This window comes from Rhinichthys klamathensis, unplaced genomic scaffold, assembly GCF_029890125.1.
Source record: "Rhinichthys klamathensis goyatoka isolate OS25496 unplaced genomic scaffold, OSU_Roscu_1.1 h1tg000145l_1, whole genome shotgun sequence".
Taxonomy (NCBI): Eukaryota; Metazoa; Chordata; class Actinopteri; order Cypriniformes; family Leuciscidae; genus Rhinichthys; species Rhinichthys klamathensis.
Genome location: NW_026606680.1, coordinates 459,142 through 471,042, shown reverse-complemented (window position 1 = coordinate 471,042; position 11,901 = coordinate 459,142). Strand labels below are relative to the sequence as shown.

Below are 11,901 nucleotides of genomic sequence, written 5' to 3'. Positions count from 1 at the left end.
TCATTGTGGTTGAATATACAAATGTAGAGGGAATTATCTGTTCCAAACAATATCATAACTGAAATCATAACACACTGAAAGAAAGATTGAAAGAAAATTCACTGAAATGTAATGTAAATTTCACAAAGATGTAGTCTCTTGATGTACCAAACCCTACAATTATTATCTGCAATGTATTCTTTTGTACTGATATAATAGACAGTGCTGGTAATGACTGCACTTAAAGGGATGGTTCAACCTAAAAAGATTATCCCATGATTTACTCACCCTCAAGCCATTCTAGTTGTATATGACTTTCTTCTTTCAGCCAAACACAAAATCAGAGTTATATAAAAAAATATATATAATGGGAGTGAATGGGAGCTTGTTTTTGAAGCCCAAAAAAGTGCATCCATCCATCATAAAAGTAATCCATACGGCTCCAGTGGGTTAATAAAGGCCTTCTGAAGCAAAGCGATGTGTTTTTGTAAGAAACATATCCATAATTATAACTTTATAAACTATAATCAGTGGCTTTCGTTAATGGCCGTACACGGTTCTGGTTCCGGCGGAAGAGAGACCTCTGACCTGACGTTACCGGAAGCCAGTGATCTTTGGCGTAACATCTTAAACCAGGTACAATCCTCTCCCATATGTGCCAGGCATGGTTTAATACTAGTGTAAAATAATATTCAGAGCCCACTTGACCAATGCCCAATTGGTCAAATTTTTCCAGAACTGGAATGCAGTCTGCACCCGTTGCAAATATTCACCTGCAGATATTTTGGAGGTGTCCACAGAAACTTTTTGGCCCAATGTATTTGACGCACTTAAAAAGCTCTCATCTCTAATATAGACCCTGATCCCTCTCAAGTCCTCTTTGGGGATTCCTTTAGGCCTGCTTTGACATCGCAAGGTTGTTGCTTTTACTTCACTCTCGGCCTGATGGGCTATCCTTCTTGAGTGGAAGAATTCTTCTCCCCTGACCCATGACAGCTGGATAAAGGACATTTTTTACTGTATTAGACTTGAAGTTAAGAAGCTCACTCTCTGGCTCACTTAAATCCTTTTATAAGACTTGGGATCATCTTGGGATTTAGAATCAAATTAAAGGCCTATCTTGCTCACCAGTAACTGACAACGAATAATATTTGCCAGCAATTAGAAGGATTTTTTTTCTTATTTTCTTTTATTTTTATTTAACCTTTTCGATTTGTTTGCTTGTTTCTTGTCCATTTGAAGGTTTAATAATGGACAATGTCTTACTGTTTACCCTCTCATCAATGTACCATTCGGTATTGCCACACAAAACACCTATAAAAAAGATTTGGAGTATTATTTTTTTTAAAGAATGGACATTCAAATTCACAAAGTGGTTGCACGATGCAGTGTTTAAAGTCTTAACTCCACACAATAGTCCAGCATGTTTAATAGCATCTGTTCAGTGACGTGCCAGAGGAAGGTGCACAGTATCTGTTTTCACGTCAGAGGTGTTGAATCAGCTTCTCATGCTACGCTGTAATGCATTTTATGTGCAGTCCAGCAGCATTTCTGTTAATGATTTATGTCGGATCATCATCTGCTGTTCTCTTAGACTGTCGTCTTCATCCACCGATCCCTCAGCTACACTCCATATTCCATCTATTCAACAAGCTATGTCTCTTAGTAAGAAACTCTCCTCTTATTGTTTATCTTACTGTTTTGCTGATACAGATTTTTCCTCCCACTTAGGCTACACTTATCCTTTTCCTCCCATCATCAGTGTTTATGACTGCTCTTAAAGGTATGGTAGGCATTTTCTTTCATAAACCCTTTTTGTTATACTGGTTGAAAATCCTGATGGGAATCAATAATAGAAGTGGTCTAAATATTTTCAAATGTGTATGTATCTTCTGTAGAAGTCTCTGGACCAAAAAATGTTCATCCAATCATTGCATTCGGTCCGAATGCAATGATAGGATGTCCTACCTGCATGTCAACATATGTATTTCCTAATTCGGGCATCTGCTCGCGCAGACATCAAACGTCATCAGGGCGTTAAGTAAGGCTATGCAGAGTTGTAGACAGTCACCAAGCACCACAAACAAACAGCAATCTCCTTTTTACAGGTCCTCCTGAACCAAAACAACGAGCTTATGCTGCATTCACGTCATGTCGTAACCGTAATTACGAGATGGCAACCTGTGACGAGTTGTTCAGGTCCTCGGAATCAGATTTATGCGTTTCTCTGGCTGCACAATCAATGCCGAAATGAATCTGCAGCAGTCAGGTGGTACAAGTAAGCCCTGTAAGTTGTTTACATTCGTTATTATTGTAATGTTATGTGCTTTGAGACATGAGGTATAACGCCATCTCTCGTGACGCTTTGCAGAATCTGCTTTGACGCTCTGAAGGGTGGGTGGGATCTTGTGCTTTAAAAGCTAGCTTGCTAATGTTAGCCTCTCTGAAATTTATCTATAAATAATCTATATCTGATAATCTATAATCTATATCTGATTTACATATATAGAACATACAAATATTATTTTGAATGAAATTTCAAATAGGCTAATTGTATTTTATACATCGTTGCCGGTTTTGTCATATTCATTTATTTTTTCAGATTTTTTCTTTGATTCACTGAGACTAAATGAACATATTGTGTTCATCATAGTTGGTTTGGTTCCTATGAAGATTACATTCCAAGTCAAAAAAAGTCAGAATTTTAAGTTATAAACTCAGAATTTTAAAATAGTTAGTATTGCGAGTTATAAAGTCAGAATTGAGCGATATAAACTTGAAATTGTGAGGAAAAAAGTCTGAATTGTGAGATTAAAAATTGCAAATACCTTTTTTTTAATTCCGCAGCAGATGGCTTCCAGTAAATTAATTGGTAATTAATTTGAGTAAATTAATGAAAAATATAGGCAGCCATGAGGTGTGCAGTCACTGTAGACCTCTAAATCTATTGTTTATCTCCAAAATTACAGATAATTTTAAAAGAAGCCCACTCCAGATGTTTAGTGTTTACTCTCATTCATCAATATCTGAAGGACGTGTCTCATTGACTTATCACCTACTTTAACTTCAAGTGCTTTAAAAGCGGTAATAGAACAGGCTGCTGACAATAGCATGTGTTTTTTTGCGTTAATGTAATGCATTGTTTTGACCGTTAAATAGATGTTAGAATGCTGACGATTTTATAACAGCGAGACTGCCAAACTGTCCATTAGAGTGTCGATTTCTGGCTTTAATTGTGTAAGTTAACAAAATTAACTTTTAACTCATTCTAAAGCAGCACATATTTTAGTAATAGAAACTAATGCTGATAGCCTATTTAAAATAATGTCACGATTTTTGTACTGTCCCTTTTTTAAAAGAAAGGAAACAAACTAAAAATAGGCATAGCAAAGCAGTTTTATTGATGCCACAGAAGTTCTCCTAATGCAGAATTTGTTTCTTATACTCACTAATCGTTAAAGAAATTGCTTAAAGGGATAACAAATTGTCATTAATTAGCTATTATGTATTTGTAGCTAGCCTATTTGCAACATTTCTGAAAATGACTGGCCTACAGCAAGTAGCAAATCATGGTTCATGGCTAAAATGATACTTTGTTTGGGCTATAGCTATAGCCTATTCTGCTCAAACATTCGGTTTTATTAGGAAATACATCACCACAGAAAGAAAACTGAACTGTGAGGGATTTCATGGGGGCTTTGGTGGTTTTTGAAAGAGGAAAAGTCTTTCGGTTCTCTAAAATGGAAGAGAAAATGTGTTTATTTTTATTTATTTTTAGAAGGAATTGCATTTTAGAATTCCTGAATGAATATTGGCCGTGAACGATATGCACGCAGCTATAAAAGTAATCATCATCGAGGCTGTTTAACCATCATCCACCGTTATTGGGCGCCCTAATAAATAAATAAGTCGCGAGAGGATCTGCAGCCGAACTGCTGATGTCAGGCTCTTCAGTGCTGCATTTCATACTGCAGGGTGGATGACGACCGCGATCTTCTCTGGATTCACACATGCGAGCCTGACAAACAACATGCGGACTGTCGTGATAATATCGGCGCTAGTATTATACCTGGCCCCGTTAGGGAACACGGGGAAAAGGGTTTTTAAATGTCCGTCCTCATGTAGCTGCTCCAAGGAGTCTATCATTTGCGTCGGGTCCTCGAATGTCCCGCGATTCATTCCCAACGATGTCAGTTCACTGTAAGTCCATCATTTTTATGTATTAGATCATCTCATATATTCTTGTGCTTGAATTCAGAGCTTAGTTGGAAAATAGCATTCGCTATTCAGTCATATTGTCTTTATAATAGGCTTTTTTTGTGTCAGAATTGCACTGACTGTCTCATATGGCCGGTGTTTTGCAGGAGTATTGTGAATGGGACCTTCTCTGAGGTCAAGGAGGCGATGTTCTCACACATGCCGTCCTTACAGTTACTGTAAGTGAAGCCCATCTGATTAAGCAAATGTCTATAATTCTCTTGTAAACTGTGCTTCTCATTAACTTACATTGTAGAAGAATTTCTAGATTTTAGCTACAATATCACTCCAATTTTTGTACAGACATATTTGCTATAGGCTAAACTAAATCCACTGTCTCCTTTTGCTGATTATCTTTTCCACTTTAGCTGAAATACAGTTTAATTTGTATTAAAGATTGTTTTGATACATGGTTGTAGTATAGCAAAAGAAAAATTTAAGTTTTAATCAGTGCTTCACCAAATTATGCAAAACCAAAAATATTGAGTCGACCCTACTTGGGTTGGATAAACTGGAAATGGACTGCTTTCTGAATTTAAAATAGCTGTCTTAATTTAATGACGGCGAATATTTTGACCTGTAAAAATGCATTCAGCCCTTTGAGTAAGTGTAGTTGCTTTAGATGCATATTGAACACTTTGTTAAACACATTTTGCCTTTAGCTATTTAGCACTGGAATCCAATGCTCCTCAACTAAACACATGAAGGTGACATTTGGAATGCCTTTTTGCCCTTTATAGCTATTTAAAAAGTCAGGGGACATTTGCTCACAGAAAATTCCTCCCGTTTCCTTTTTGACACTGAGAACATAGTGTCTTTTCCATTCTGTCATTGGCGTAATGTAGGATGTCAGCGATTTGAAACACTGACTTAGGGATATAGAGAGATATGTGCCTGCCCTGGCAAGTTTTATTTGTGTATCGAAAAACTCTGTAGCAACACTCCATTTAAATAGCACTGCAATGTAAACCCTCAGCCTGATAATGATCGTTGGTAATGGTTGTGACTGTAAACTCTGACAGGTTGCTGAACTCCAATGCCCTCACTACAGTAAGGGATGATGCATTCTCTGGCCTTCCGCACCTTGAGTACCTGTAAGTTTTCTTTTAAGGATTATTTATGGATATAGATGTCTATTGCAATACTGCTGCTATACTGAATGGAAGGTCTAAAGTATTTTAAGTAAACCATTTATGCAAGAGCAAGATATGTTGGGAAGCTGCACGTGATGTCTGAAGTTCTGAATATGTGTGTTTGTTTACATATTGAAGATATGCACACATTCTTTGAACATCTGAATGTATAATAATCCTAAATATATTCTATATATATTTCATTAAAATGCATTTTATTTTATTTTTTTAACTTAATTGTATAGCATGTTTCTCTGGTTCAGTTGATCATCCTGGTTCCATTTAATGTAAACTGACCATTATCTTTTACTCTTATTTCTCTCTCCATTCTTTAGGTTTATAGAAAACAACAAGATTGAGACAACATCAAAATACTCTTTCAGGGGACTTAGGGATTTGACTCATCTGTATGTTTTATTACAATCAATTAATGTACCGCTGCCAATTATTTGTATTGTACTTTACTCTAAAGTGTTGCTGTCTCCCTCACAGGTCTTTGGCGAACAACAACATTAAAGCTTTGCCCAGAGAGCTATTCATTGATCTGGAATCATTGATAGAGTTGTGAGTCTGAACTTCTGCAAATGCTTACTTAGCATTGTAGTAGACTTTACTGAATATGATATGTTACTCGTTTCACAGACAGGGCTTCGATTAAGCCAGGATTAGGCTTTAGTACAATTAGGACATTTAAGTAGCTTTTATAACCGTGCCTTTGACAAAACATTACTGTTGAGACAAAACAATGGCACTGACATATTTTAAGATATGACAGTTCAAGTTGCTTTCAGTTAAAAAAGCTCAGACATGCATTTCAGTCTGAGACTAGCTTAAGCCTCGTCTGTGTAACTGGGGGAAAGTCTCTATATTTAAACCTACGGAGAGTGACACCATATATTCATCTATTCATGCTTGTTGATTGATTTTGTTCCTATGCATTTCCTTGCAGAGACCTGAGGGGCAATGTTTTTGAGTGTGACTGCCGAGCGAAATGGTTGATGATGTGGCTAAAGAGCACGAATGCCACTGTATCAGACGTCCTCTGCGCCGGCCCTGAGGAGATGAAGGGCAAAAGGCTCAATGACATGGCGAGCTTACATAACGAGTGTATCTCTACAGGTATGTGAATGAGCGCTTGTGTGTGTGTGCATGCTTGGTATTGTGTGTGTAAGCCTTTTCAGACTATAAATCCAATCCAGTGCCTTTAGTTTGTTGTTTATAGCTATTCACCAGTAGAAACAATTCGGTAACATTTCTAAATGCTTGTTATAGATATATGGATTTTTGACCTGGTATTGTTTAGGCAAAATGTCATAACTGGACTTTCTGGTTAAACGACATACTTCTATCAGTTTAACGACATACTTCTATCAGTTTATGTAAAGTATGCAGGACTTCTGCAACACATTTTTGCTTTTTCGATAATCCATTACACTCAGGTGCACATCACAATACAGAAGAAAAGATCTGTTGCTACTTCCATTTCATCGACTTTAAAAGCCAATGGATTGGTAAACATTTACATTTATTCAATAAGAAGTTACTTTTATACTAACCTCACGAGCATTTACAGCACGGAAATCCAGAATTGTTTTGTCATTTTGTAAAATGGAATAAAATCAAGAATCTGTGATTTGTTAATTTTCTTCTGGAGACAGGCACATGCACTCTATGGTGTAGAGTTTCTAAGAAACCACTCTGTTTTAGCACATGCACAAAGAGAACTGGCATTGTCTTGTGTCCCAGGAAAGATATCATCTTGATGGCAGTATGTCTCTGTCCAATCCCAATATATGCCTCCACATCAATGGTACCTTCACACATGCAAGTCACCCATACCATTTTGCACCTGTCGCTGATGAAAGTCTGGATAGTCCCTTTCGTCTTTGAGAATGGGTGGTTTAGAAACTCAATGTCCATTTTTTCCAAAAACAAACTGAAACATGGACTCATTTGACCACAGCACATATTTCCACTGTCTTTCGGAGCATCTGAGATGAGCTCGGGCACAGAGAACTCGGCGGCATCTCCACATAGAATCGATGTATAGCTTTCTCTGTATGAGTTTCAAGTAGATTTTTTTCTTGATGCAGCGAGAGACTGTTAAGTGACAATGGTCTTTTAAAGTACTCCTGAGCACATGTGGCTGTATTTAACAGAGTAGCATGATGGTTTCTCATGCAGTGACATCTGAGGGCTCAAAGGTCACGCACATACAAGGGAGGTCTCCTCCCTAGCCCTACACAGACAGATTTCTCTAGATTCCCTGAACGTTTTCACAATATTATGTATCCTGAAAGACCTAAATTCTTTGCCATCTTGCATTGAGAAAAATGATTTTTGAATTGTTTGACAATTCTCTCATGATATTTGGCACAAAATGGGTTTGCTTTATACCCAATAATGATACCCTCATCAATTCACCTGCTGATTGTGGACTGTTTCAAAACACTTTAACTTGGATATTCTTTCATTTTTTTCACTTTTCTTTTATTTAGCCAAAATTTGTTTACATTTACTAAATAAAATTAAGTTGGTCTGTGAAAACATTGTAAATCTTTTCTTTATACTTTTGTCTGTTAAATGAAGGTTTAAGAAAATTAACAAATGATAGTTTCTGAATTGTATTGCATTTTACAAAATGGCCCAACATTTCAGGAAATGGGGTCGTATTTCATTGACAGGTTTCATGTCTTACAACTAATACTTTCCTTGGGTATGTCTTCAGGGGTTTCGAGTAGCTAATCATGAGATACAAAACCTACTACTAAGTAGTAAAGTTACTAAGGCTACGTCCAGATTAATCCGGATAAAATCATTTTTGAAAATGCTTTACCTCCATGTTTTGGCCTTTCATCCACACTGAGATGATGTTTTTTTCCCAATGAAAACTGAGCTTTTTGAAGATGCTCTCCCAAGTGGATACATTTGAAAATGCCATTTTTTGCATTGTAGTGTGGACTGAAAACGATGATGCATGTTTAGTCATGTGACGCATATTGCACCATATACTGTATTTATTTATAGATCTATGGTTATAACTGCATTGTTATGCCTGCTATTCACTTTCATAGTGTTGCTAAAGATAAGTGTTACTTCACATTCCTGCAAAGATAACATAAAATGTACTCACAATTGCTGTCCTGCTGCAAAACACAAGGGCAATTGCCCTTTTAGACCATACATGAAATGGCGATCCAGTGGGACCGGGAAGCACCAGTAAGTAGTTGGATATTTTAGAAGAATAGCGTGAGAACTGTATTATGTCTGGTCTCTTGGTATCACCTCAGGGAGCTTTATTATTTAACACATGCTCAGCATGGTGATTTAAGCCACTTTTGGAAAACACTTCAAAACGCTAGTGTGGACGAAGAGTGTTTTGAAATGAAAATGGTATTTTCAAATATATCCGGATTAATGTGGACATAGCCTGAGATGTCATTTTACCATATGTTGGACAGATTTCATTCCTCTCCACTCTGTGCCTACGGAGTCTTTGTCTGTGGACACCTTCTCCCACAAGAACGACGTGTACGTGGCCATCGCTGCTCCTAACGCAGAGAGCTGCATGATGCTCCAATGGGACCACATCGAGATGAACTTCAGGAGTTATGACAACATCACAGGTGCATTCATGGTAAAGTCATGATAATAAGGATTGTTAATGATGCAACAAAACTCATGCAGTGTGTTTTCTTTCATCTCAGGTCAGTCCATTGTTGGTTGCAAGTCTGTGATTATCCAGAACCAGGTCTTTGTCATTGTTGCTCAACTCTTTGGTGGTTCCCACATCTATAAGTTTGATGAAGACCAAAGCAAGTTCACAAAGTTTCAGGACATTGAGGTATCTAAGATTTCCAAACCGAATGACATTGAGGCCTTTCAGATTGGTAACGACTGGTTCTTCATCATCGCTGACAGCTCTAAGGCTGGTCTGTCCACTCTCTACAAATGGAACGACAAGGGCTTCTACTCCTACCAGTCCCTTCATGAATGGTTTCGTGATACAGATGCAGAGTTTGTCAATTTAGATGGTAAGGCCCATCTTATCCTTGCAAGTCGTTCCCAAGTTCCGGTCATCTATCAGTGGAGCAGGAGCACTCAGAAATTTGCTTTGCAGGGTGAGATCCCTAACATGGAAGATGTAGTTGCTGTCAAGGCCTTTTGGATCAAAGAGGAGCTTTATCTGGCCATGACCCGGTACATCGGTGACTCCAAAGTCTTGCGTTGGACTGCTAAAGAGTTTTCTGAGGTTCAGGCCCTTCCTTCGAGAGGCTCCATGATCCTGCAGCCTTTTTCCTTCAAAGAGAGGAACTACCTGGCTCTGGGAAGCGACTACACCTTCTCGCGGATCTACCTGTGGGATGCTGAGAAGAAGGTTTTTGAGCGTTTCAAGGAAGTCTACATCCAGGCTCCACGTTCCTTCACCGTGGTCTCCACTGACCGGAGGGACTTCGTATTTGCCTCCAGTTTTAAGGGCAACACACAGATCTATGAGCATATCATCATTGATCTGAGCCTTTGAGTGCTGTTGTGGACACAGTTATTGAGGCACGTCTGCTCAGCAGCAACCCCTCCTTTGGCAGTTGGACATTTTTCTGGGCAATACAATTAGTGGGTTTTGTAACAAGAGAGGTCTGGGAAGCAAACGTAATATGGAATTATCAGGTTCATAGTAAAATAAGAACATCATGCATCTGTGTTGTTTTACATAGATTCTAGGAAGGCCCTGACATTTTTCTGTTGTACTATATTAGAATTGTTATATGTTATATATAACAATTCCTCAGCCCTGCTGAATCAGAGCATTTCTTCCGAAAGTATGGTGCAAGGACTGCGTAAAAGAGTTGCACTTGTCACATGTAACAACCTAAATCACTCCTCCATAACGATATATACTGTACCTTTGAGAGCCTTTCATATCTCTGTATGCAACCGCTGATGGCATGCATGATGTGGCTGCAACAACATTCAAAAAATACAATCTTCAGAGCTGGCATGCAGATCGACAAGTGATACAGGTGAAAAATGCAGTCATATTATCTTTAGAAATATTAAGTAATATTTTACCTCATTGTTCACCATTTATTGAAATCATCTCTTTTGATGATCTAAGTTGTAATGTCAAGTAATTAGTCAGTTAAAAAGATTCGCCTTTATCACATTTAGCCTATTAGGATCTGTTCAGAGTGTAGCAAATCGAAACTTGCAGAAATATTGGTTTATGTGGTTGGGTGTATTGAATTCAAGAATAAAGCCTTTTGTGAATTGAAAAAATAATCTATACGGCGAAATTGTCAAAAGAACAAACCTTTAAAACCATCATACATCAAATTAATACAGGAAGTGACTTAATCTTACTCATTAACTTCAACAATTTAACTGACTTTTGGAGTCAACGATTTTTTTTTTCTCTGTGCAATGAATGTAAACAGCTTTTTATTTTAAAGGTGCAGTACGCGATATCTGAGAAACGCTGTTGAAAGTGTATCGGACCAAGCGCCACAACACACTTGTAGCCAATCAGCAGTGTCCACGCGTGTCCACTCATGATGGAGAGGAGAGAGAGAGAGCAAGAGGAAGATTTGAATTAGACCTATTTTATCTTGTCTCTGATCTTTTAATCTCGTTCTAATCTTTTTTCAAGTTATTTCGCTCGTTTCAGCAGAGTATAATTAAAATGTTACATGTTCATAGCCAAATTCCCCAACACATCTACTTACTCAACGTTAATCACATTTCGAATGAGAGAAAACAGCCAAGGCAAATTGTGACAAGCAGAAATTATTAATAAATTGCTTAGCTGGGTCTTCAGGCTGTGCAGTCTGTTAATTCACCTCATGTTTTCGGAATTGTTATTGTGTTTTCTGGTGTATTCTGGTGTCGTGTCACCGCTTCCCGGCTCAGTATCTTACAACAAATATAACATTACATTAGTATTATTGACTATATGTTGTATTTTATTTAGGTATCTTTGCTTTATCAAAAGGATTTTCCCAATCATACGGATACATTTTAAAGCATTTATTACCACATTCAATGTTATGGAAAAGAACCACCATGACAGAAATTCACAAATTTATAAATGGTAAGAAATAAAAAAGCTACAATTTGAGATCAGAAACGCATCACATAACTGTAAGAATAAACTTTTTTAAAAAGCGCTTGTTTGTAAGGAAGGTTGGGAATTGTATCCAATATAGCTGTCACTTAACAATGAACAGAGCCGAAGACTCGGGAGCTGAACTGATCATTTCTGTTTCCTGTAGAGAACATTGGATGTTGCCCATGCGCGGTCAACACAAAATGAACGAATCACTCAGTCTTTTTAAGGATTTGTTCAAAATAAACAAATTGTTCATGATCTACCCATCACTAATTTGAAGAAAGACAGTAGAAAGAGAGATAGCTGAGAGATGTTACAAAAGAGAAAATGTCAGAAGAATATCCAAAGAAGGGTTATGATCAGAAAAGAGATTTAGGATCTGCGTTAATATTAGAAAAGCTTTCCAGCGCTGGAGAGACCGAAGAG

The 11,901-nt window shown here is 37.6% G+C and overlaps 1 protein-coding gene across 1 annotated transcript; it reads left to right on the top strand.

Moving 5' to 3' along the window:
- The first annotated feature begins 3,832 nt into the window (after positions 1-3,832).
- On the top strand, positions 3,833-10,649 carry lgi2a (leucine-rich repeat LGI family, member 2a). Its single transcript, XM_056257835.1, has 8 exons — positions 3,833-4,179; positions 4,344-4,415; positions 5,259-5,330; positions 5,705-5,776; positions 5,862-5,933; positions 6,319-6,488; positions 8,831-8,995; positions 9,077-10,649. The coding sequence occupies exons 1-8, from the start codon at positions 3,959-3,961 to the stop codon at positions 9,892-9,894; spliced, it is 1,662 nt and encodes a 553-aa protein (XP_056113810.1). The 5' UTR covers positions 3,833-3,958; the 3' UTR covers positions 9,895-10,649.
- Positions 10,650-11,901: the final 1,252 nt, after the last annotated feature.